We start from the raw sequence: 26185 nt of genomic DNA on the forward strand, positions 1-26185 counted from the left end.
GGGAACTAGTCTGAAAACTGCTCATCTGCACTACTGAAATACAGAATGGAATAAAAGCAAGAATTAGTTACTTTTGCAAGTAAAAAGCTGTAAACATGGAATGCTGGAAATAAGATATCACAGGGCCTGGGCTCTCTTTCTTCTAAAAGTAAAATTACTTCTGGATCAGATTAAAATGAATACACAATTCCTGTGACTGGGAAGAGCACAAACCTCTCTTGCAGCATCACCTCAGTACAACCACCTAATATTAAGGCAAAGGCTGTTGCTTCATACCACCACATACACAGCAGCATTATGGTACCACAGCAGAAGATTCAAGGGATCCCTGTCTCAGCCCGTGTCACCAATGCTACAGCTCATATCACATCATCTCCCCAGCTCTGCCAGCACAGACATTTGTGGCACCACACTTGCAACTAGAGAAGGGCTGGCCACAGTCTGAAGGAGAGCCTGCACTTACCTGATGGATTTCAGGCTTCTCTCAATTGCTTCAGGGGGTATAAAGTTTGTGGCAACATAATGGATTTTATGAGGCAGGCAGAAACTCACTTCCAGCCAGTTGTTGATGTGTAAACGGACCACCCCTGTTGTGCAGAGACTAAAATAGGAAGAAAATAAATACATACAGCATTTACTGTGTATAACAATGAAAACAGTGATCCAGATTCACCCCTGCACAGGACTCACAACAGGACAAGAAAACACTGAATGTACCCTATCTATCCTCAGACTGGCTGAGGGCCAGCTGATTCCTAGCTGCAAGTGCTTCCATAACTTGTACTTACAGAGCATTATCCCCGATGAGACTTTGGAGGGATCTGAAAGACATGACCCCACTGATCTTCTGCTCCCTCTGCTCTTAACATTGCAGCAGTATCTCAAAGATAAGTTTCCTGAAAAAACTACTGCAAGGCAGAGATTTCCCTAGAACAGAGATGCAAAGGGCAAAGATGAATTGGGCACAATGTTTTCACCCGAATTTCCATCTTCCTCTCCAAGAAAAAAGAAAAGGAGATGTCTGTACTGGGCAAGGGGTGTTACAAACAGCACATTTCCACAGTAATGAACTCCTTCGGTTCTGCTTAGGTTGTTTATTTCCTACTAACCTGCTCCAGCTTGTCACATGAAATCACAAACATGCTTGGTTAAATGACTTCTTCATTCTAGGAAACCACAGGGACTAAGCTAAGCCTTTAAGCTGACTTCAGACAACAGGACTGGAGTGGAAATTACGGACATCTCAGGAATGACAATAAAGTCTGACACTCATGTTCAGCCTGAAAGCAACTATAAGCCTCTTTCACTGAGAAGAGGGCCTAAAATACAGTTTTGAAGTTTGCACTCTGACAATTCCAGTCTGAATTTTAAACTCAAGAGTGCTGAGACTCGCAATATGACTTTTGTGTCAGTAACACCCACGAATTTCCCCTCTACACAAAGCATATTTAACAACATGCCAGGAACACGCCGGGAGCAAATACATGCCTTGGAAACTCTTTATGTGGTGATTTCAACATTCTACCTACCATTCAATTGCAGGCCACAAACTAACATGCTCTTTTTCAAGTTCATCTGGTTGGATAGAGGCTTTAGAGAGACCTGAAAATTCAGCTTTGAAATAAAAACACTGGGCAGCTTTGGCTGCCGGTATAACTAATCACCAAACCACAACAGAGTGGTGAGAGAACAGACATGATCCTGTCCTGCTCTGTGCATGATCAGACTCATTAGGGGCAATCTCACTGCAGACGATGCTTTTCAAAAGCAGAGGCTGTGGTTTTGTTCTCAGATCTTGCACTGACCTCCAAAAATATTGATTTTTCAAGTTGCAAATGAAGTAGATATTACGTATGTTTTCCTTGAGAGGATGAATCCACTGTCTCTCTGGCAATACCACCTCACATCAGAATAAAGGCTCCAAACCCTGAAGGAACATGCAAAGCACAGCAAACGCCTCCATTTTTCTTGCATTAAATGCAAGAAAACCAGTAACACTGCTTATCCCACCAGACATACACCAGCTGACAGATAAAGCTGGATTCTCTCAAAACACATCAAGATGAAGGGCACCCTAAAGCAGGAGTTATATGTGCTATCTACCAGGCCAAATACTCACAAGAGAAGACATGACAATAAATGAACACGGCAAGTGAGATAAAAGATTACCTGGAAACTACTGGGGTTGTTAAAACAGGTTAGCAAAAAGCAGCAGAGATACATGAAAACATGAAAACACTTGCAGGGATATTTTCCCTGCACAGTTTAACATTCAGGAAACACAAGAAAATACAGTTGGTTCCTTTCATTCTTCAGTCCAAGTGCACCAAGGCAGAAGCTTTAATTAGATAATTAGATAATTACACTCTCCACAGCGTAATTTTGTCTGCAGTGCAATATACAAGAGCCTAGAATTAAAGACAACAAGAAAACCAGATTTTCAGTTCTGATCTGGAACTTAATTTCATTCTTCTACATTTGCATTCAACTGTACAATTTCAAGCCATATTATAGCTTTATGTACATGGTTTCTCCTTCATCTGCCCTCCTTGGATGGAAAATAACTGAAGTCTTTAAAAACTTGACAAGGAACAAGCTACGTTCTCCAGCAGCAATGTATGTGAATGCCCTTAACCAGCCAGTGGAGCTGAATAATTTCACCAATAGGTACACAAAGATTCTAGCAACATGAAATACAGTCAAGCCACAGAAAGTGAAGTTTGGATCCACATTTGCCTTCATTTTACAGATCCCCCATGAAGTCATCTGTTTAGCAAGCTTTTTACTGTGAGCCTCACAAATCTCCATGTGCTGGCCTCAAGTGCTTTGGCTGGGGACCAGAAGACCCAGAAGCCACCTTCTTTTAGAGGCACAAGCAGAATGGCAAAAACCAGCAAGAGAAGAGAAAACCAAGAAAATAAGTTTCCAAAGTCACACTGGGGAGTAACCTACCTTCTATTCTACTTTATTCTTCTTAACTAACTCAAATTGTGGAGCAAAATGTCCAGAAAGATGCAGGACTGTGGGAAGGTGAGAAGACTGCATCGGCTGCATTGCACACCACAAACCTCAGGGATACAGTTTAAGTAGCCCCTGACAGGAAACCTACAATTGCACAAAGGTACAGTAGGTACACCAGGAATTTACAGAAGGGTCTTCTGTTCGTTGCTCCTTTCCCAGCTACTCTCACATTTTATGGGGATTTCTGCAGTGTTCCTGCACCCTGAGCTTTTTCACTGAGTTGACATTTTCACTAAATTATCTGCTGTAATTCCAAAAGCTCTTTTCAGAGCAGTTATGGCCTATATAAGGGTTGTTTGGCCTTACATGCCCGCTGCTCCATCAGTTAACTGGTATCCAGAGACACTGCTGCAATTTTTCCTTTTTCCCACAGACTTCGAGAGCAACTGGGCAAAAATAGCTTCACTCCACACACTCTAACTGGCTGTTAAACCCTCAAAGGCATTCCATCTTATCCCAGACAAACTTAGTTTCAACACTTAAAATTTAAAAAATCTCTGGTTAGATAATACATGAGGAGCAATACTGAGGGATAAGGACATGGAGATATCATAGTCTAAAATTGAGACAGTGAGAAGACAATAGAAAAAAGCTGTATCATAAGACTTACGAGACATCTCATGATACTAGAAGAAGCAAAGTTCAAAAGAAACAGAAAGAAACACAGAAACTAGTGAAGGTATGGAGCTCCTTATCAGGGGATGCTGTGATGGTTAAATATTTACTGTGGCTCACAGAACTGTGGACTAATTCTGGGAAGTGAATATACAGAAACCACCTCCAAAGCTGTAGGAACCTGAGGAATAATCTGGGGACTATCACTGCTCTTTTGCTCTATTCTGTTCTGCCCCGAGCAGCAACTGTGAGCCACTGCACCAAAATGGGAACCCAAAAGTTGGCCAGTATCCCACAAAACTGCAACATTCTTTTCATAACTATTGGCAGAACAAAGATAATCCCATCTCATATTTTATGAAATTTTACATATACACACACCATTTTATGTCTATTCTATCAGAAATTAATAATGTTTTCTAGTTTAGTGGTGGTAAGCTTGTAGCTCTGGAGTTTATTTTTGCTATAAGTTGTGACTACGTAAAGCTTTGAAATGATTTCACGTTTCCTTGTAAAGAAGACACTGACCATCCTTTGATCAAGTAACGGTAGTTGGTTTATATTTTACAGTACAGCCACACAAATCACAACTAATAATTCATTAAATCTCATAGAAGTATTCCAGTTCTCCCTGAGCTGCTGAGGTAAGCTAGATCTACCAGTCAGTTCAAATCCCACTAAGCTAAAAATGTATAAAGGCTCTTTGCGTATTAGAAGGAAGAAATAAACAATCCTCCCCAAAACCTCCCCATAATTTCATTTTTATTCCAATTATAAAGCTAAAAGAGAAGTTTGCTAAAAACAGACAGGCAGTTATCTAGTATCAAGCTAACATACTATCTACAGTTGCAGATAAAACTTGGTAAAAGCTGTCTTAAGTCCCTAAACTGAAGGCTGGCTTAAAAGAGACACCCATTTTAACACTGGTAAATTTGTCAGCACTGGAAGTACTGGCAACTGGACATTCTTGGTTCTAAAGCCAATGCTTTTTGTTCCATACCAATGCTGAAGTTTGGGGACACGATAACAAGACTCTCAAATCTATTTTCTGAACTAATACAAAAGAAACATTCCAGTTTTCTCCACTAGAGTCAAAAAAGGTCCCAGGATTTAGATGCTGATTACTCCTGAACTGTCAATTTGAGAATATTCCATTAGTATAGCAGCAGTAGGCTTATGGTCAAGATGACCTGGTTATTGATTCTTGCCTTATAAATTACAGGCATTTAATTCAAAACACAATGGCCACTTTGATTCACACACTCGCGGTTTTGTACGAACCAACTCGCTAAGGGACGTGTTGGGTCTTGCCTGAAATACCTCAGCACCATCTACAGGAAAACAAGGGCTAGACAGCACCTTTGGAGCAAGGGAGATAAAGCAGCCTTCAACTGGAACCGCAGAAATCAGCAGACAATAGGAAATGCTGGCTTGAGCAAATTTCAGATGGAGAGCTGCATTCCCATCTGCAATTCAAAGTGCTCTCTCCATTTTACTATGCTGTTCCTTTATGCCAAAGGCTATGCCAGAAATCTCTGTAAATTTAAAACAGCACATTGTCACTGCATGCATTTGAAGACTTGCCGTTCCCAGCAGCCTTTTCTCCTCTAAAACAAACAGACCAAATCTTTCGATCTTTCCTCTTAGGTCATTCACACTCCTCCACACTCTCTAATCCTTCTCGAAATGTGGTGCCCAAAAGTGGGTACAATATTCATCACAGCAGGGGCTTTACAATCCCAAATGGGACTGTAAAGCTAACTTACAGCTGAGAGTCTTGTTCTGTGCAATCTTGTCTATTTGCTCTTTCTGCAACCCCATGTCACTTGTGACTAATCCTCATTTCATAGAAGACCACACAGACTCTACTCTGGAGCTGCTGCCACACAGGAATTCTTCATCTTGCAGTTGCAGAATAAAAAAAAAAATCCTATTTCTAGACCATTTCTTCTACCTTAAAAAAAACCCCAAACAAACCACTTTTAATTCCACGCCTGCCTGGCAAGGTGCTGCAGCCCCTCTCAGCTGAGCTGGGTGCTGGTATAATTAAGTGTATTTTCTCTTCTCTTGCATACAGTATTAATGGAAAAATACTGCAGAACAGCCAGCCAACAACACTGTTAACTGCTCTTCAAATAGAGCTTTCCAATAAAATGCACAGCCATTTTATATCTTTAGCAACACCTTCTTTTTTACATTTTCTTATGACAATTTCATGCAAACGTGTCAAAATTTAACTGGCACCGCTTCTCTCCCTCACAATGCCTAAATGAGGGAGACACTGCCTTCTGTTACATCTTGGGGGCAGCACCAACGTGTGTTTCTCTGTGGTTAGTCTATGGCAAGGAAGGGTCATATTAGCACACTCCATGCTCCTCCAGAGACAGCTAAATGCCACAAGATGTCACTGTGTCACTAAAATGTTCAGAAACAAGATCAGGGTTTGCCTAATCATGCACAAATCCACAGCCCTAGAGGAACAAAAAAAAGTAACTAGTAGGTGAAGTTTAATGTTCGAATTACAGGCTGCATAGAAAGTGTCTTATTTAAACTTCAGTACAGGTCTGATGTGAGTTGTATGGGACAATATACAATATGCCTTCCAAAGAAGCTGAAATTCACAGGTCTTGAACATAACAAAGCACAGCTTATTGTAAATTTTATAATGTGCATTGCAATCATTAAATTATTTAGGCTTTCAATGCCTTACCTTATAGGGCCTTGTGATTATACCCTCTGTACACAGGGAACCACAATCTAGGGAGGGTAAAGGGTTTGTCTAATATTGTCTAATGTGCTCTACAGTCAGTCAGGGAACTCCAGCATAATTCTCCCAAGCCCTGACAAACACCCTAATCAAAGGGCACATGATCTTCCTCCCCACTAAAACCTTCTGTGCTCCTTTGTCAAGGTCTTTCAGCAAGCGCATGTTGTGAACGGAAGCGTTTGCTCTGCATGAGGAGTCAGCACTGACAAGCTGTCAGAGCCGAAGTACACTGGAGGAGGCTGGTGCCAGCTCCTGCTGAAATTCAGCACTAACTCCACGCTCCTTTGAAATCCCTGCCAGAACTTTTAATCCAGTCAAGAAACAGCATGTTACACTTCTCATTCTGCTGAAATTCTCACCACCTAATGCAAATAATACTGTCCAGACATGCACACTGTAACCAAATGAAGCCAGGGCACTGACTTGCCATCAGTGCTAGATGCAGCATTTTTCTCTTAGCCACAGGTTTAGAGCATTACAGCGATATGGTATTCATATTATGACACTTTCCAATGCCACAAGTCACTTATCATTATGTGCCTCTGTGCTAAGGAAGAAAATAATTCTTGAAAGTTGGTGATGTCTGTTTTATGAACCAAAACACATCCAAAGGGAGACCAAGGTAATGATTACAGTAGCAATTCTGCAAACATTTCACCTTACAGCTAGACTTCACATTGCTCCTCCTGGTCTAAAACCCAAGTCCCAGTGAGTCAACAGTATGAAGAGGCGGATAATATCCTAAGGAACAAGACAAAGAGATTTCACAAGAAGCAGCATTCCCACTTACCTGTCGTATGTCTCTTTGAGATCTCTGGCCAGTTTGCACTTGGGTAGAATGTGATGAAAAGGTGACTGTGGCCCTTCTGTGGCTGTGGAAAGTTTCAAAACAAGAAAGCAAAGAACTGATTTCAAAGGAAAGAGCATGTCCTCTTCCCCCACTAGGTATCACCCAGTACCTCAGGGACAGAATCCATTTAATCTACAATCTACATCCTTGTTTAATCTACAGTCATCTTTGCAATAACTCAAGTTACATGTTAAAATAATAGTAAATTATTGCCAGCTTCTCCTAAACCTCAACTCAGTTAAGCACATGCAACCGTGAATTTGACAAGTGATGATTTTAAATGTTTTTGGTTTTACGCATGTTTTATTTTTTAATGCTTGCAGCAAGATGATGCATCACTGTCAGAGTTCACCTTAAATACTCCATATTATTATAGTAAATTGCTCTGAAGTACAGGCTATAAAGATGCTCTGTAACTGTTTACTAGCCATGGTAACAACATGTAAGAGTAAAGTTTTCACACAAGAAACCTGGTGACGCAGCACACAGCATTAAAGCATGGGAAATTTGCTCTAGGTTGGGTGAAGCAGGCTGCATATGAGTTCTTCCATCTCAGCCTGACACGCAGATCCAAATGTGATGGTTCAGTGCCCATTCATTCTCCAGCGACTGCGCTGAACTGAGCTCGCAAGGCAAGTGAACAACCTACTTCACTTCTAAAGCTGACATCTCTGCATAGGGATAGCAATCTTGGATGAGGCAAAATGCGGTCAAAAACTGTCAGAATGCTAAAGAGCACCAAAACTTGTTCATACTGATCCCAGCCACAAAAGGAGTAAGAAGGCACAATCAGCACTTTTCTGAAGAAGTACTCCTGGACAAACACATTCCTGCACAAAGCTAAGCTCAGCACGTACTTTCTGACATGGCAGACACTTCATCCTGAATAGCTAAGATCAGTTTGGCCTCCCTGGTCAGGTATTGGCAGCGGCGCTCCTCGTGCTGCAAGACTATGGCGATTCTTCGGGAAAGATTGTGTAAGCAGTTTATCACAGATGGATCTGCATTGGCCTACAGGCAACACAGAAAAGAAACAGGTCAGTCATTCAGCCACAATCACATATATGGAACTACAGTGATGGGTAAGCAGTCAAAAAGCCAGGCTGGATGGGGCTTTGAGCAACGTGGACTAGTGGAAGAGACCCCTGCCTATGGCAGGGAGGGTTGGAACCAGGTGGTCTTTAAGGTCCCTTCCAACCCAAAACACTCTGTGATTCTATGAAAATAATTATCTTCAGTAGATACCAAAAGTCAGCCTCTTCGGCAATAGGAGCAAGGCATTTTCTCTAGCAGCAACAAAGCAGAAAGAGATGTCCAAAAGTAAAGAGAAGACTCTGGGATTTCTGCACTTGTCTGTGCATCAAACAAACACTACCTATAGTATGAAACTCCTATGTGGTTATTTCTTCCAGTTGTTAATGGGCCTTATGAGCTCTGCTAGCAGAGACCAAAGAACTCAGTTTCACACAGTGAGAAAATAAAGTGTCAAGCTATTTGAAAAGGCAGAATGTCATGATGTTCAGGTTAAATTCACCAGTGTGAGGACTGCAGTGCCTTTAACACAGCCCATTCACTCCATGTTCCTATACTGATGTTTGTCTTATATTTTGACAACGCAGTAACCATGTGAGAATTACCAGCACAGGATCAACAATTTGATCCCAAACTGGGATGAATTTGGATTTACACTCCCAAACATTTCACAAATATGGCTTACATTTAACACTGCATTTGTGCATGTCTCAGAATGAAAGTGCAGGAAAAATCTATCACGTAAGTAGAGCTAACAAGGGGGGGGAGGGGATGACACGACTTGGTGGCTCCAGTCTGAGTAAGCAGCTGCTTTAAATGTTTGTTAAGACATTTAAAGGAATTTACACTTCTAGCAAGTGAACACTTGGCATGTAAACTAGCAAACTATGACTCATCATTTTTTGATTCCACTGTTCTTGCTGAGTCACGATACGTTGGTAACCCTGAAGCTCGAACACAGCAGGATCGGTGCTGATTACAGCATTTGGGACTTTGCCTGCTCTGTCTGCCCTCTGCAGATGGACTCTCATCTTTATCTCAGAATGCCTCCACCCACCCTCTGCAGTGCACTACACCATTCTAGGAAAAAATTTCCACTTGCTTCTTGCACAGCACTTTCCCCAAACTTGACAGCTCTCTATGAACTAAAGATGTCTCATTTGGCAAATGATTTGGTGCCACATTACAGACACAATTACATCACAATCATCACAGCGCCAAAATGAGAAAAAAACAAGTTTTCCCATGAAAACCACTAGAAATAAGATTGTGGAAAAATGTGGGCTAGGTGTAGTCTTCACTGCATTCCAGCAAGCTCTTGTAATACTGTGAATGAAAGAGCATTGGTTTCAACACTTCTGCTTCCACATGACTCCATGTGCATCCATGTTTGTGTTCACGTGTACATCTATACACACTTACCTAAAACCAAAGCATGGCGCTTTACCAATACACCAAACAATACAATTCCTTGAAGCTAAGGTCTCGTAATGTGCGAAATCTAAAATCAACTCCCGTATGGCAAGTCCTGTCAGGACTTCCTGACTTAAGGATGTCTCAAAGCGCAAGGACTCTGGATCCCCAGCAGAACCCAGCTTATAATTTCTTGCTTGGTTCAGACTGGCTGCTGGGATAATTGTCTTGTGTGAAATTTTGCTCTTCGGCTGAGCTCAAGCCACCCAGACTGTGGTCCTGGCAGCATTAGCTGCCACGGAAAAGCCAGCAGTAAGAAAAGGACTAGTGCTAAAAGGAAGAAAACAAATATAAAATCCTGACATTATATCCAGTCAAACAAAAATCAGTAATTTCCATAGAGACAGCTATTTCAAGTCCCTCTTTTTTTTTAAAATGTTTCTTCATATGTGTACATGCCATAAAGATAAAATGATAGCTCCACAGATGCAACCTGTGGGCTGGAAAGGGAAAGCCAGAGCTCAAAACTCAAGTAATGCTCAAACATCCCGAAATTTCTAGGGTTTTACACCACCTAATTAGCCCAGCCAGAATCCCTTAACACAGATACCAACATCTAGTCAGTAGAGTAGGCCTAAAAAAATTCCTATCAAAACCTATATATTTGCTCCAGGTTCTTGCTGAGCATCATAACCTACTTCCTCTTTACTTTTACCTTCTTCTCATTTAGAATGCTACAGCTGCTACTCCCTGGCACTCTACATCTCATTGCTAAGAGGAAGCAGCTTTCAAATACTGTCTATTTCATTATAAAAGAAAAAAAAACCACAACAAAAATCTTACAGGCACTGAACAAAGGCACATGTCTTTGTAACATACAGCATGAGTAAGGGCTCAAAACAGTGCTGTTCTGAGCCAGTCCAGGCTTCTGAATGACTCTGCTCTGAGCTAACCTGGGTTGACCAAGGCCATGGTGGGGACCTGACCCTTAAGGCTGGCCAAGCATGAGCCACTCTCCACACTGCCTGCTGCCTCTGCTTCTGGAGCACAGCTGATTGCCGGCATCCGAGCTGCATGGAGTCACAAGGCCTCAGCAAGGGGCAGCTGTATGGATTTGGTCCTGGGCAGGAGCAGAACAGTCAGGTGCAGAGTGTGGCATCTGACACACAGGTCAGACCCAGGCTGCCTTCTCCCACAGCTCTGCTGGTCAAACCTTAACTGCAGGGCCTAGAAAGTCACAGCAGATAACCAGCTCATTAATAATGGAAGACAAGACACATGCAGAACTTACAACTGGGTTCATCTCTATTTTGCAAAGTGGTTTCTTGCATGTCTTTACACTCTGGATATATAAAACCAAACACTCCAGAAAATGTCCAGAAGAGTACTTGTTTTCCACTGGGCTGGAAAACTTTCCAGCTTGTCAGTGCCATATTCTACATTGTTTAGGTCTGTTGTTTCAAATTCAAATTCCAAATCCAATGAAATGTTTTACAAGAGATTACTGGAACCTGAATCTACTGCATTCTCTTACACATCCAAATCACATCCAGCTGTCAGATGGAATGAAGACAGTCCTTACCCTTAGTGCAAACACCACGTTGAAGAGAATCATTGTGGGCATCTCTCTCTTTGGTGAGGGATCAGTTTTGGATACCTGAAAAATATTTTTCAATAAATCCCACAGGCTAGTGTCAATTGGGTCCAGTAACAAAGGGGGAAAGAAGCCTAACTCAGTCAAATAGCAAGTTTACTAAGAAAAGAGAGCAGACAAATCGAATTATGCCATCAAATCTGACATGTAAAAAATGAAACTATGATTTTTATTTTTTTTTAATTAAAGCGCCACAGTTACTCTACAACACTGCCTTTTTTGAGAAGCTGTGAAGACTTAAACCAAAGCATTTTGGTCATGAACATGGAATACAGCAGTCTTAATAAGTGTCTGTACTACTGCATTTTAGCATCTTTAGGGACCCTACATTTCAATTCCCCATTTGGACTGAGTCATGTTTCAAACTGTTGCTTTTATCAGACAAAAAAATACACTCTAGAAGTGCAGTACTAAAATATGAGGTTTGTTTTTCCCTTCCTGCAGGATTTCAAACACATCCTACAGCACCCCCTATTCTTTCTGCAGAAGAGAGTTTCAGCCCTGATGCAGGTACAGACTTTCTGGTGAGGAGGAACAGTGGAAGCCATCACATGCAAGTTGAGCTTGTGCATTCAGACAAACAACTCTGAATCAAGCAAGTGTCACCACAAAGATGGAGCACAAAATCCGGAGGACACTTCTGCGGCCCCCGAAGTTCCCTGCTGAACACTCATCCAATCGCATGTGAAATCAGCTGTAACCTATGGGGCCAAACACTCAGGCAACCAAATACTGGGTCTCTACCCAACACATGAGCATGTGTTGCTAATGCAGCATCTGAGACAGAGCAAATGCAGGGATGCTGGCAAAAGCAGAGCTGCATCCACCCTTCCTGACAGGTCCCAAGCATCAGCAACAAACTGCTCAGCAGTAAGCTTCAAAATCTGAGTGCTTTCACTCAGCAGTCTTAAAAATTAGAGAAACTAAAAGCAGCAACAAAATTTTGGTGGTTTTTTTTTTTTTTAAGTATAAGTGAAGTCCTATCAAAAAGGCCATGACAGGAGGGTAGTAAAGCCAATTTACTGTGTTTACTTGTCTGGACTTACAGGTTCCAGGATGTCTCATGAACTTTAATAAAGACTCAAAAGCATTTCCAAATGTAGGGATTGATTCTGTTCCCTCCTTAAAATCAAAGAAACTGGCACCATTACTATCAATCAGAATGCAGGCCAGATTTCATATCACCTCTTGTCCAGAAAAAAAGAAGAAATGACTAAGCTGGAAGAGAAAATGCTGAAGGAATTTGAAGAATTCAGAATATTCCTACATAAAAGGTAGTCCGGCACACAGGATTAACTACTTGTGTTCTTGTAACTCCTGAATCTCATCTGAGTAAGAATTTGCTGAGCTGTCCTATGGATTAATTTACTATAGGAAGAACCCTGGAGAAACCCAAACCAGAGATTGTCAGATCTCCCCAGTCACTGCCTTTGCTTTATGGGAAAGAAGCTCCATCTAGCTTCCTCCTAACTGCAAAAGGGTCCCAGATTTAGACTCAAATGAACTAGCAGAGATGGCTGCCACGTCTAGAAGTTTCTAGACACTAGAAACTTCTGGTGTGCCTACTGGGGTGATAAGACACACCCAAAAAGATCCTACAAGGAGGAGCAAAGTGTTTAAAGCACTTTATAACTTCGTTCATTTTCCCTGATACATTTTTATTTGGACATACTGGAAATGAAGAGACATTTCATGCAAATAGGATAAAACTGACTGGGAAGTAGAGAGAACGTATGTGTGGTGAAGAAATGCAAATACAAGTTTTTAATCTCATTTACAGCACATTTAGGAAGTTGTGCCTTTCAGACAAGATGAACAAAATAAAGGAATTGGATACTGTGAGACAACACGCCATGCACCAACAAGGGCACCAACAGTTTTAATGGCCCTGACCCACCTCAGTTGGGTCCCCCTGGCTCGTCCCTGGAGCCCCATTTAGGCTCAGCCCAGGGCCTGTAGGATGGGCCTTCAACCTACATTGTCATAGCTAGCTTGTCTCCTGGATGGACCTCTGGTTAAGAACATTGCAGTCTTGTCCTCCAGCCCATTCTCTGGTCCTGTCTCCTTTTTGCTCCTGCCTGGGGGACCCGTACAAACCCTGCGCCTGGTTCATCACTTGCTTTGACTGGGGCTGGTAATGTAGTTGCACAGCTTGGGGACGCCTGAATTCTCTCTTCCAACAGCTTAAACATTTGAGGACTGAATCTTGGTGACCCTACATCACATTTCTGGTAGACCCCAGACTGAGTTTCGAAAGTGGAACACGAGCATCTTTTGATGTTTGGAGCCAGCTCCTCACTTGGATTAAAGCAGTCTGGTCCTCTAAATATCAAGCAGCAGATGCCAACAATCTGTTTCCATCTCTAATTATAGAGAGAATGATAAAATTGGCAAGCAGATTTTTTTCCTGAAAAAATGAGTGACTTAGTAAATGTGATGAAAAATGAGACCAAAGCAGTTCAGTGCGAGAGAAATCAGAGTTAAATTCAGAAATTACCAAAGCCCACTTCATTCTTACAGTCTATCTTGTGACTTTGTCCACAAGAAGATTTTAGACCTCTTTCAACTTCCTGCCTGTTCTAAGCAAGCCTTGTGAATGACCTTCAGCACCAGTAAGAGTTAAAAGCCAAATAAGGCTAATGAGGCTTCTAGACTTTGTGAAGGTTTTAGGTTTTTTAAACTGCCATACTAATTAGAGGTGTTAAAAAGCTAACTTGCAATAACTTAATATAATGAGAAACAGCTTTTTGAGCTGGACTGCTTAGTATTACTTCTCTTTACCCACACTACTTTTCTAGAGTAACCAGAAAGGGGCCTCTGCGAATCACTGACACAGCTCCCTCAGTCTGCCACTCACCGTATTTATCTGGAAGCAGAAGACAGCTTTGCTCATCAGGAAGTAAAAACAGGATCAAAACCCAAAACACACATTCTGAATTCTGTTTCCTAAGCTGTGCAGTTTGTAAAGAAGGCAGGTCCCCAGAGTGGACCTCGTACTATACCTGCCCCAAGGCATGCTGAAGCAATGTCGGATGACCAACAAAGCGAACATTATCAATCTTCAGTTCAAACTTTTTGCCACACATATCTGACTTAGTAGCCAAAATCGTTGCCAGGATAACATCCGAAAACCTTGAAGAGCAGAAACAGAAGTTATTACAATTTTCAAAAAGCATACCACCAGAATATTCCTCCAAATAGAGATATATTTAACTCATGAGGTTCTGAAGTATTGAAAGTTGTGTTTAATTGTTGTACCTGGAGCACCACCAATTATGTAAAATTAAGAACCCCTTAATTACACCTCTCAGATCATCACAATTATGAAACAGGAAGCATTCACGACAAAGGCTGCAGGGTCATGCTTATTTAATTACATGCTGAGCAAAATACATTGGAAAGATTAGATGTAGTTCGCTATATAAAAACAGCTCGAGTTAGCCATTGCCTGGATTTAGCTGCAGGTTAATGAACTTACTAAGCAACTACGTATCGACACAGCCTGTCACTCAAGCACAGAGATCTTCAAGCCACCCAGTACGGCAGAGGGGAATGCAAGAAAAAGCTGATTCAATTCAAAGAAACATATAACCAACACTTGACCTTCCTTTCCCTATGCTCTATCAGTGAGTTACTCAACAGATCTCAGACTGTGGTCAACAGACCACTGACATCCTTCTGAGAGTTGCCTGGCCTCACCTGGGCTTTCTCATTTGATAAACCAAACTGAGACAAATTCATGACAGGGCAGGCCCTTCTCAGCACCAGCCATGGTGTTGCTGGATTGCTCTGGATTGGTGGTGAGAAATCAAGTAGCTACGAGACACGAATGCAAGTACAGTAGTCTGCCCTGTAAAAGACAGCTACTGCTGCAAAACAAGAATCCAATGTGACGAGGGAGGAATTCTGCAACTGCTCTTCCTGACGGCCTTGCAACATTGGCCTGGTCTCTACAAACACTTGTTTTCTTCAGGGTGCCCCCAAGATGGTGGAGCTCAAATCCACAGGGAGGAGGACCTCAGCTTGCTGCTGGAGGGAACTTGTAGAATAGGAGCACTGCAAGGTTTGATATGAGCAAGTTCTTTCCTCATCTGATTTCTCGGAGGCTCCCATTTAACCAAATCAATTTCAAACCAGTTTCTGATGAGACCAGTTTTTTACGAATAAAAATGTTTATTTAATTTTCTTTATTTACATTCTGGGACATGTGTCTCTGTCAGACCATCCCCCTCCACCAGGCAGGTATCCCAGATAACCTAGTATCTGCCACTCAGAGAAAAGGGCAGGCATGGGTGTGTGCTGCACTCACCTTATCTCCTAGCCACAAGCGAGCCCTCGATGCCCAGAAAAGGAATTAATGTACCATTTTTCTGGTTCATCTGAGTTATGGAGTACTACAGAAATTGAGACAAACGCACATAGCCAGGTCTTCTGTGTGTATCCATCTGCATATGACCCAGGGGGCATTTCTTTTATGAAACCTATATATGCTGAAGATGAAGGACAACACGGGGGCTTTACAAACTGTCAGAGCCCCAGTGTTTGTTCAAACAAGTCATCCTGACCACAGCACATAGCTTACATTTGGCTATGGAAAGAGCAGCTGCGTAGAAACTTCCAAATCCCTGACCACTGCTCCATACACAGCTCAGGGCAAGCAGAGAGACAGGGAGACTAACCAGAGACTCCTGAGATCACTGAGCCTATGCTTTTCAGCCACCACACTGGGCTGCATAACACATGGAGTTCATGAAGAAAGGGCAAAGCATCCTCAAATAGGACCTGGACTGATGGTCTCTGGAGATCACATTCAAAATAGGGAAAAGAGTCACCATGACAGCAGTGAGTTTTCCCCCCCTTTTTGCCAGGTTCAGCTGTGTTCATTAATAGGCTCATCACAGAGCCAGGAAGACTGTAATAGCAATGGATTCAAAACGAGCATATGTTTTTAGGCGTGAAGGCAGAAAGAGGGTAAACTAGAAATTGCCTGCTTGTTGGTGAGAAATTAGTTACTCTTCCCTCCCCGGCCTTGGCAAAGGATACCTTGGGAGCTGGAAAACTGATCATCATAATGACTTTCAGCACTGTTAAGATTCGTCTTTTACAAGAAGGTACACTAGCATATCTTTTAACAGATAGATGTGATGCTGAATTAATAGTTCAGGAGTTCCCAAGGAGAGTTCAGGACACTAACAACCCTCTGTCTGCCCTACCTTGTAGGTGGCTCTGAGGGGAGGAAGAGGTGAAAAGGTAGATTTTGTAAGGTCCTCAGTATCTTCTCGCTAGCACAGACTTCTGTTTCTGGGAGAGTACTGTAACTGCAGCCAGATGACACGCTCAGGATAGATAATCCTGTGATGGGTTACACAGATGCTGCCTGATGGGTACAGACACCTGGTATCACCACAGACTCTCCCAAGAGTGACCTGGACTCCAGCCCCATTCTCCTTGCCTGAATTTATTGGGTTTGCTGGTTTAAGGGTTTTCTCCCCCAGTGTTCTTCCTAGTTTATACATTTCTTAGGCCTCAGGATGATAGGGAGATTGAGGGACAGCAGATACACTATTCCCATCATTTCAATTACTCATCTTAGAAAAGGACACTTTTACTTTAAATATTTTGATACTGATTTTCTAATCTCTGGGGTATATTAGATAACCTAAAAATACTGACTTATCAGAGCCCAAGAGTTTGTTAGAAGCAGATTAGATTTCACAGTTGGGCAGCAACAGTCCCTTCTCCTTTTATGAGATTACTCTGAACATTGTGATTTCCAGAGGGAAGCAAATCTCTCCTGTAAAAAGCAATTCAGCAGGCAGAAACTAAACACAAGAAACAAAAGCTTTAATTTGCCCCAAATATCCTACCACTCCTCTCATGAGCTCAATATAGCAGCAACAGCAGACAATCTCACACTACAATACAAACCACACTAGTGCAGATCAACTGCTGTGACCAGCATAGCATCTCCTCTGGAAACCCAGCTGAAACAATTGCTTCAGCACATGGAAATGGAGGGGGAAAAGCACCTCAAGTACAAATTCACTTCCCCCCCCCAAGAATGGTTAATAACTTTTTATATACCACAGGAATTGTACAAGGTTTTTGTAAAGAATTCTTCTTTGAAGTACTTTGGAATGGGAGCCAAATATGTAGGTGAACATCTTAGGTTAAGCAGGGACTAGAGATGCTGCTTAATACTTCTGGGGCCCTGGGTAGAGATAAGTGCTTTTTCCTCCACACATCCAAAAAGGGAGTTCAGTGCAGTCATCCAGTTAAACGTAGTAGGGCACCAAGAACAATCAACCAGCACAGCTGCTCAAAACCAGGTCTCTGAAGAGTTCTCTGTCATTACTGTGAGATGAAATAGTTTACTCACTGATCTGTACTTTTAAGTCATTGCTCATCATACAGCAATTTGTTTTAGGGCTCCTTGTTGGAATAACTACAATGCCAAGGCTATACTTGTTGCATTCTCAGAGGACCACAACCTTTCTCAGTTCACAGAAGGGACAGTACCACACCCATCCTGGATACCCTACAGGAAGCACGGAAATGTTAGTAGGACTTTTGTAATTATCCTGGCATAAACCTTTAGCAGTACATTTTCTACACACATTGTGATTTAGCATGTAATTATCTCATCATTTGGTGTAAAACAGAAACCAGAAACAAAGCACAATTATAAGGATGGTGAGAAAAGAAAGCCATTCTAGACAAAGGTGATTGTTTAGAACGTTTGGTCTTACCCCGAAACCAATTGCTCATCAGTTAGAGGACATTGGTCTCTGAAATGGGAACATGGCCATAAACACAAAACAAAATACAACAAAAGAAAATAAACGAGGCAAGTACACAAAATACAAAGAAAAAAAAAAGAGATAATATTAAAAACTAGGATGAAGTATTAAGGGTTAAACTCCTGTAAAGGAAACACAACTATTGCAAAGAGTCAAAAGTTAATGGTGGGTGAATTCCAGGTACATACTGCAGGCTTAGATTGACAACACGGAGAAACAGGCCAAGGCATTTTCATCTTCTCACTAACACCAGCTGCTGTAATGTGGTTCCACAATACACTGCATTTATGGAGCTGTATTTACATGATATATTTTATTTCATGCTTACCTTAAGAAAAGATAGAAGAGGTTGCAGTCTGATTCAGAGCAGATTCTAAACTTCAGTTTCTTTTCTAGACTATTACTAGCGTTTTCACCAAAGGAACATCCTGTGCAGCCCCAAATGACCCATAGCTCTTCACAATTGGTTCTAGTGCTCCCATACCCACAAGACCCAGAAAAAGAGGACACCAAACATTTACTGTTGCATGCACAGCCAGGATTCTACAATGGGCCTTGCACACAGAGGTGCTGCTTATTCCCCCAGGGATCTAAACAATAGGTACAAGCCTGGCCAGACTCACAGCACAAGCATGAAATCATTCTCCAACTCTCTGCCTATCCCAGGCAATAAGCAGAAACTTAGGAAGAACAGGCTGAAAAAGTTTTCAAGGCAAACAACCTGAAAAGGCTCTTTACAACAGGCACACAGAGCAAGGCTCTGTTAACAGCTGTACTCACTTTTGTATCAGAGAAACAAACACCTATTTTCACGTCAAGTCAACCCCCTTTTTTTTTCCTCAAACACCAAGGAAAAACAGGACTTGTTTCCTGAAATAAATTTCCCAAATATACTAAAAAATTAATCTGATAAAACTTTATACTGTCCACATTAGAAAGAGGATGCAAAATGAAAACCTTAACATTCAATTCAAAACACAGCAGATTTCTACTGGTCATGTTGAAAAGAGAACCTAGAGCAATCCTAAATGACAGACTATACAAAGAGAGTGATATTACAGGAAGGGTGTTTAAAGGCATGGATGGACAAATGGAAAAGCACAGGCTTACAGAAAGGAAGCCTTTCAGAACACACACAAGGAAGAACACTGGAGTCCAGTGAAAGAGGGACAGAGGATACAGAAATGCTATCACAGGAGAACTACTGTTTGTTAGAAAGGGACATTCAACTCCTTGTTTGTCAGTAACTTGGGGTTTGTTATAACAGAAGCATTTGGCCAATTAATGACATCAATGCTGACGCACTTGCTAAACCTCTTTCGGTTAGTCAGTTAGGCTACTAAAAAATGCCAAGTCTGGTCTAACATATGTTGCTATACGTGCATCCTCATTAGAATTTTTGCTTGCTGACTATACCACTTTCAGAAAAACTACAAAACCCATCTCAAACCAATTCAACCAAGCATTATCTTATGGCTTCTAAAGGGTATTTGCCTCATGGTTTTTTGGGAGGAGGAAGGAGACACAGGCAGTCTTCTCCATGAACTGTGAGGGGTATGTATTACTGGTAAAGCACTCAAAAACAGAAGAATGTTTCTGAAGACAGTAAATGATTAAAGGCTGAGTAGAAGCCAACAGAGACAACTGATAGGCAATTTGTTTTGACAGTGACAAATTCTTCCGAATACCTTTTTGTTGCACAGCCACCATCAACACACCTCAACCACTTCTGCTGCTTGACTTCCTTTTAAAGGAAGACAAATCTGTATTCTTAAGACTCAAACTCACAGCTCCATTAAACAGAAATTAATACAAGCAAATACACACCAGTAACCTAGAGGTATTCTTCTGAATACCTTTTTGTTGCACAGCCACCATCAACACACCTCAACTACTTCTGCTGCTTGACTTCCTTTTAAAGGAAGAAAAATCTATACTCTGAAGACTCAAACTCGCAGCTCCATTAAGCAGAAATTAATACAAGCAAACACACACCAGTAACATAGAGGTAGGACTGTCGTGAATAGCCTGCAGCTGTCTATAAAAAACAAAAAGCCTAACAATGACCAGGAAATTTGAGTCTAAAGACTAAAAGAAATCCAATTACGCATATCATTATGCTATACCGAAATGGAGTTAAGGCACCCAAACTGATCTAATTTTGTTCTTTCTGAGGCCATAAAGGAATACATATACCTCAACAGCTCCAGGAAAGGGCCGCTCAAAAATAATCGATCTGGGTTCCAATAGCATAGGGCAAAAGCCATAGTGAACCTTATTTTTAGACTACAATCAGTGCTAAATTGCTAGTAAATTAAAGACAGCCATCCAGTATAAAAAAGAATGTATCCATCCCTCTTAAAAACTATTGTAGCAATAAGGTAAAGCTGAATCAACCTTTGCAACGGAACATGAGAACACAGGAAAACCCCAACCCCTCAACATTATCAAACTTGTACACTATCAACCCCACCTAGAAGTCTGCCCACTCCAAAGACTCAATTTGTGTCACCAAAACCATCCACAGATGCTACTGTAATGCAGTGATTAAAAGGAATCTTTTTGCCACCTCTTCTTTAAAGAAGCCTTCCAGAAACAGTATGAAACCATTTGATAATTTACTTTCATCAAGGGCAACTCCAATCAGAAAAATCACCACCACCAGAAAACAGACTGGACTTCATGCTGGTGAAAACTCTCAGTTCATACTAAACCGAGTGCTTCAGGAAGAGAACCACTGCACCACTGCACTGTGGAAGAACAAATTCACAGAGACAGAGGTGCCACTGGGTGAATGGCTCTCACTAAACCAGTCACTATGCCTGGTCTCAACAGGAAACCACAGAACACATTCTGACCAGGAGCCCAGGAGTGAAGATTCAGAACACTGGTAAGGGAAAAAACCCCCATGGGCTCAATGACAATACTGGTTTTACAGCATATGAAAAGTAAACTCCTTCTGTTCCTAGTTTACAAATCACACGCATCGCACCATCTCCAAGACATCTGCACTTTTCTGCCTCCACTCTCCCTTTAAAATCTCTTCTACTCCAAGGTACCAAATTCTGTTACTCCTAAACCAGTCTGATACAAATCGAGTCTGAGCAATCTGTTGTATACACTTCTGAAAATCCCTTTTTGCTTTGTGCTGGAAGAAGAGCCTGTGTACCTAAACCAGAAGTTTTAGGCTACAATCAGAATTAGGTACAGTTCAGGTACAAACAGAAGTTTTAGGCACACAGGCCCTTCTTCCAGCACAAAAGTCCAGGGAAAGATACTAACTCTGCCAACAAACCTCCTCTTGTCTAATATAAATTAACAGCACCAGCATATAAACAGCCATCAGTGGTTTCTTCCACAAGCTGCTGTCACTGAAGAGAAGGATACATTTAACTGCTACATCAGTTGTATGGGATGCAGTGTACTTACAACACTGATTACACTGATACTGGGAAAAAGCTTTTCAATAAAGAAACACAGTTTGAACTTCTGAATACAGATGCCCAGCCATGTAAGCAGCACAAGCAGTGTGCTGGACCTCAGTATCTAGCCTCTAACAGAACCAGCATTTTCAGAGCAACATAAATGCTCCTTTTCTTCTACTTCCCCTTCATCTGCATGGCAGCTATAGACAGATCCATGGGAGATAATTTAAGGTACTTCCTACTAATAGACTGGTGTTGGCAAACAGCTCCATTTCATCTAAGAAGATGTGAGGCTTATAAACACTGACCTTAGTAAGAGTAAGCATGAATTTGTATGTATTGCTATATATGAAACTGTGCAAGTGACAACTTCTCTTTTCCGAATACCATCACTGCAGAGGGGATTTCTGTCTTAATATGTTTCATTCAGCACTTCAGAACTTTAAGACTTGTGTTTAGTGAGCTCAGCTGAGAGATCCCTTTTACACACTAAAAGCTTAACAAATACCTGACCAGGAGATTAAACGCTAACTTTCAAGTCCAGAGTTCTGGACACCACTACAATGAAATAGCCTAAATCTTTTCTTAATGTGGGTTATATGCGAGCACATTCGACCTACTTAAAACCAGTTTCAGGAAAATACTAGCAGTTTTCTCATCTTACCATAATTTGAAATCATAAAAGCTTTTCTTAAATCACTATAGTAGCCACATATTGCATCACACTAATTCAGCACCATAGCCAACATTCAGCCATCACAGCTCCACATTAAGAGCTTCTTCCAACCTGCGGAAATGGCAGAGGCAACAAGAATCAGTATTAGACAGAAGCTGGTTCTGTTCCAACACCATCCTAATCTACACATAGGGAAATACTAGAGCCAGGGTTTTGAACAGCAACCAACAAAATCCCTGAGATAACCAGCACTGCACTGAGTCCTCCTAATGTGTGTGCTAGCTGCTGTCCTTAGCACACAGCACAGTGCCATTCACCAATTACCAAACTTACAAAGCCAGGGCTTGCTCCCACTGGAGCTGTGCCCTGTACCGAACTGGACTCACCAGAGACACAACAGAAGGCAGTATCTGAAGGTTTCAAAGATGCCAGAAGAGGCAAGAGATACAGGTTAAAGCAAAATGCTTTTTGGTAATATCCCAGTCCTGGAAAAACATATGAATTGCTGAAGTTTACTGTTATGGGTGGTTTTAATTTCAGGTAAGCCATTCTCAGTCACAGAGTTAAGAACATGTCTACATGTTGTGAGGTTAGAATCTAGATTTCCTGGGGGGAACACAAGTGATGAATACCTCAGTTTCACTGTTATAGGAGAGCACAGAGGAACTGGCCCATTTTACTAATATTGGAGATTTAAACATATATCACCAAAAAAAAAATATCTGCTACTGAACTATGGGCCAACAGACCAAAAACCCCTTTTTATTTTCCAGATTTGTGTCATATCCAATAGTGACAAATTGAGAACCATGCAGCAGATCTCAATTTTTCTACAAAAACTAATTACAGAGTCCATTTGTATGTATATGCATGCTGGACACTGCCTATTTCCCATGTGTCTGTTACCCGCTGATTCCCTGTAATGGAAAAAACTCTTTTAAGTCTCACTTTTCTTTTTAGCTACTATTTCACTCCACAGACACAAAAGCAGCTTTATCTGGGGAAACGAAATTAGTTATTCATTAGTGTATAGCAACTCTATATGACAACTACATGAGCTAGGGAAGAATTTGAGGCGACTGAATAATACATCCAGTAAAGAGGTATGCAGGTAAAGAAAAGTGGAATTTTGCCAAAGGATTAATACTCCTAGTTTTGAAAAAATAACATTGCCTTTCCAGTGGCCATGAAATACCTGACCTATACCTTTCCCAGGAAACAACAGATTCAGCAGCATTTCCTCATGAGACATTCCTCATTACTAAGTACTCATCTGCTCATAACTTCGCATTAAAGCATTTTCTGGCAGACCGTCATCTATACAGTCTGAGAAAATCTGCCTACTGAATCAGGAGGCAACGGAGCCAGGGGCCATGTCTCCTCTGTTTCAAAATCCTGGGCAAGGAGAAATGTTTCCCCCTACCTGGAGTCCCCATCGGGATCTTCTGTGGTGTCACCAGAGCCATTCACAGCGTATCGACTCCTTGGTTTATCTGAAGCAAAGAACAGACAACTTTTTCTGGGAACAATTTCCTTAAAGTGTGTGTCAAGAAAATACCGATCTGTGCCCTTTTAAAACTATCAACAAGGCAGATCTAAAAAAAGGTCGTATTAAAAGCAGAAAGCCTCTGCATTTTTAGGTAGAAGTACCTGATCTTGTTTTTTCTGTTCTCATTCAGAAACACATAAAACAACAGGAGAAAGAGGCTTTCATCTTCAGGGCATAAAGAGTAGAAAATGTAATATTCACACAACTTTTCTCTCAAGTGCCAGGTAGCCCTTTGCAGTTTTAGAGTGGAAAACAGAATTTTGCCTGATGCACTTCCCTCATTATTGCTCAGGTTTCACAACCATAATGCTCCAGAAGCCTCTCCTGCAGTCACAGGTATCAAAACCCTTTACCAGCAAAAAAGCAGAAGTGGGGTGGAAGGGAAGCAGCCAGCCAAAAGAGAAAGACATCATGGCAGATTTTACCTATAAAAACAAGTAATGGTTTAAAGACGATTCTCTCCTGGTAGAAAGTGACTCACAACCTAGAGGGGTGCCAAACCTCTCATGATGTATGTCAGTTAGCAAGCGATCCAAGGCAAACGGCCTCATCACTTCCACACCTTTAGGCCACACACCAAGACCCTCACTTCTCCCCCTGCCTCCACCTTGCCTTACAGCTCCTGCTCATCCAGGAAAACAACCACCAAGCACTGGTTCCATAACACCCAGCACTAACGTGGTTCAGTTAAAGTGCAGTGTGAGGTGTGTGCTTGTGGGGGTGCCAGGGCACCTGGGGGGTATGAGGCATGGGGGTGTTAGACAAGGTGCTTGTGAGGGGAGTGCGAGGGGTATGTGGGGTGAGAGGGGTGTGTGGAGGCTGTGAGGGGTGGGTGAGAGGTGTGTGTGGGACTGTGAGGTTTACCAGCCCCGTAGTGCTGCGGGGTGGGGGGGGTGTGCAGGCCCCCACGGGCTGCAGCGGGCCCCCGGCGGAGGCTCCCGCACTCCCCGGGCCAGGCCGGGCCGGCCCCCCGGAGCAGCGCACTTACTGGCTTGTGCGGCAGGGTGCTCGGCGCCGCGCTGGAAGGGGAAGCGGAAGAGCAGCTTGTTGCCGCGGCTGCCTGAGCTCACCAGGATAACGCTGATGGGGCTGGTGCTCTCGCCCATGCCGGCGCACCGCGGTACAGCACTACCCGGCCGGCCCGGCCCGGCCCGCAGGAAGGCCGCCCGGCGCCGCTGGCTTCCGCTTCCGCTGCCACCAGCCCCCGGGAAAGGCGGCCGGGTGCCGGCGGGCGGAGCGGGGACGGAGGCGTGGGGCTTCCCGGCTGCGGGCTGAGCCCCGGCGTCTCACAGCCTCGATCAGTCCAGCGCCCCGCAGCCCCGTCCCCAGTACAGCCCAGTGCCCCCAGATCAGCCCAGCACCTCACACCCCCCCTGCCCAGCACTGCCGTTTGTCAACCGACTGTCCCCCATTCAGACTAGTACTTCCATGGACACCGCTCCCTGTTCCACGCATTTCCAGTTTATTCCAGTGCTTCACGTGGCTACAGGCAGATCAGCCCAGTGCCCCCAGCACGGCCCAGCAGCCCCAGTTCAGCATGATGCAGTGCTAGCCCTGTAGCTGGCACGCAGGGGCTGCCGGGGGGCTGCTCATTGCCGTTGGCCTCTATGGGTCATTTGTAGCCGTTCAGCCATTTCAGACTTTAACATATCCAAAGTTTTACCGAAGTCGTTGGCAAACAGCAGCATGAGCTTGTCCCTCCCTAGCAAGTCAGCCATTACCGGGTGCCCACAGGAGGCAGGATGCCGAAGTCAGAGTCTTGGCTCCCCATGCTCATGGAAAGGCTCACTTCATCTTGTTTCTCACTTCATCTTGTTTCTCACATTCATTGCATGTTCTCAGGGCACTTTACAGCACTAATACCTTGTGGTCCCTGTTAATTTACTCCTGGCTCTAGATGAGTAAAGGTAATGTTACTTCCCCTGGCAGCTGTCTTGGTACCTTTGTCTTACTTTGTGTCTAACCGAGATCAGAAATTATCAGCAATTACAAGAGAAGATGTCCTGGGTTTTGCATGCAAATTCTTCTGTACTTGCTTCCATTACTTAGACATTTGAACACTCTGAGATACCCCCACTCTGGATTTTGCTCTGCAGTTCCCCCCAGGGACACTGCACAGAGGTGGTGGCTGAAGAGGGAGATGAGCACACGCAGCACGGGTGTAATCTGCAGGGCCATTCTCTGCAAGGCCAGCGATAACCATTGAAGCAAGAGAAGATGTCACTGAGGGGAGAGAGTTGTCTAAGGGAGATTAAAGAGCGGTCGTATTATCACAGCGGAGCATTCCTCACGCACCAGCACTCGGCAGCTACGTTAAAAGTCCCCAGTGTGTCTGCTTTGAAGCATAATTTTACTTTCTTAATCAATTACAGACATAATTGTC

General features: G+C 42.7%; 1 protein-coding gene across 4 annotated transcripts in view; it reads right to left on the bottom strand.

Annotated features, from left to right (window-relative positions):
• Positions 1 to 24975, bottom strand: part of NPRL3 (NPR3 like, GATOR1 complex subunit) — a 44165-nt gene extending 19190 nt beyond the window's left edge. Inside the window, exons 1-8 of one of the 4 annotated variants that reach the window (XM_065684020.1) lie at positions 24791 to 24975; positions 23677 to 23746; positions 18102 to 18140; positions 14355 to 14484; positions 11281 to 11355; positions 8111 to 8264; positions 7194 to 7275; positions 464 to 601 (exon numbers count right to left, since the gene is read on the bottom strand). In XM_065684020.1, coding sequence (XP_065540092.1) covers positions 464 to 601; positions 7194 to 7275; positions 8111 to 8264; positions 11281 to 11355; positions 14355 to 14484; positions 18102 to 18140; positions 23677 to 23746; positions 24791 to 24908 — 806 coding nt within the window. In that variant the 5' untranslated portion in view covers positions 24909 to 24975. The remainder of the gene's footprint in view (positions 1 to 463; positions 602 to 7193; positions 7276 to 8110; positions 8265 to 11280; positions 11356 to 14354; positions 14485 to 18101; positions 18141 to 23676; positions 23747 to 24790) is intronic. The other 3 variants (XM_065684021.1, XM_065684022.1, XM_065684023.1) reach the window with 3 other exon arrangements.
• Between the last annotated feature and the right edge of the window lie 1210 nt (positions 24976 to 26185).

The sequence above is a fragment of the Lathamus discolor genome, chromosome 6 (assembly GCF_037157495.1).
Source record: "Lathamus discolor isolate bLatDis1 chromosome 6, bLatDis1.hap1, whole genome shotgun sequence".
Classification (NCBI taxonomy): domain Eukaryota; kingdom Metazoa; phylum Chordata; class Aves; order Psittaciformes; family Psittacidae; genus Lathamus; species Lathamus discolor.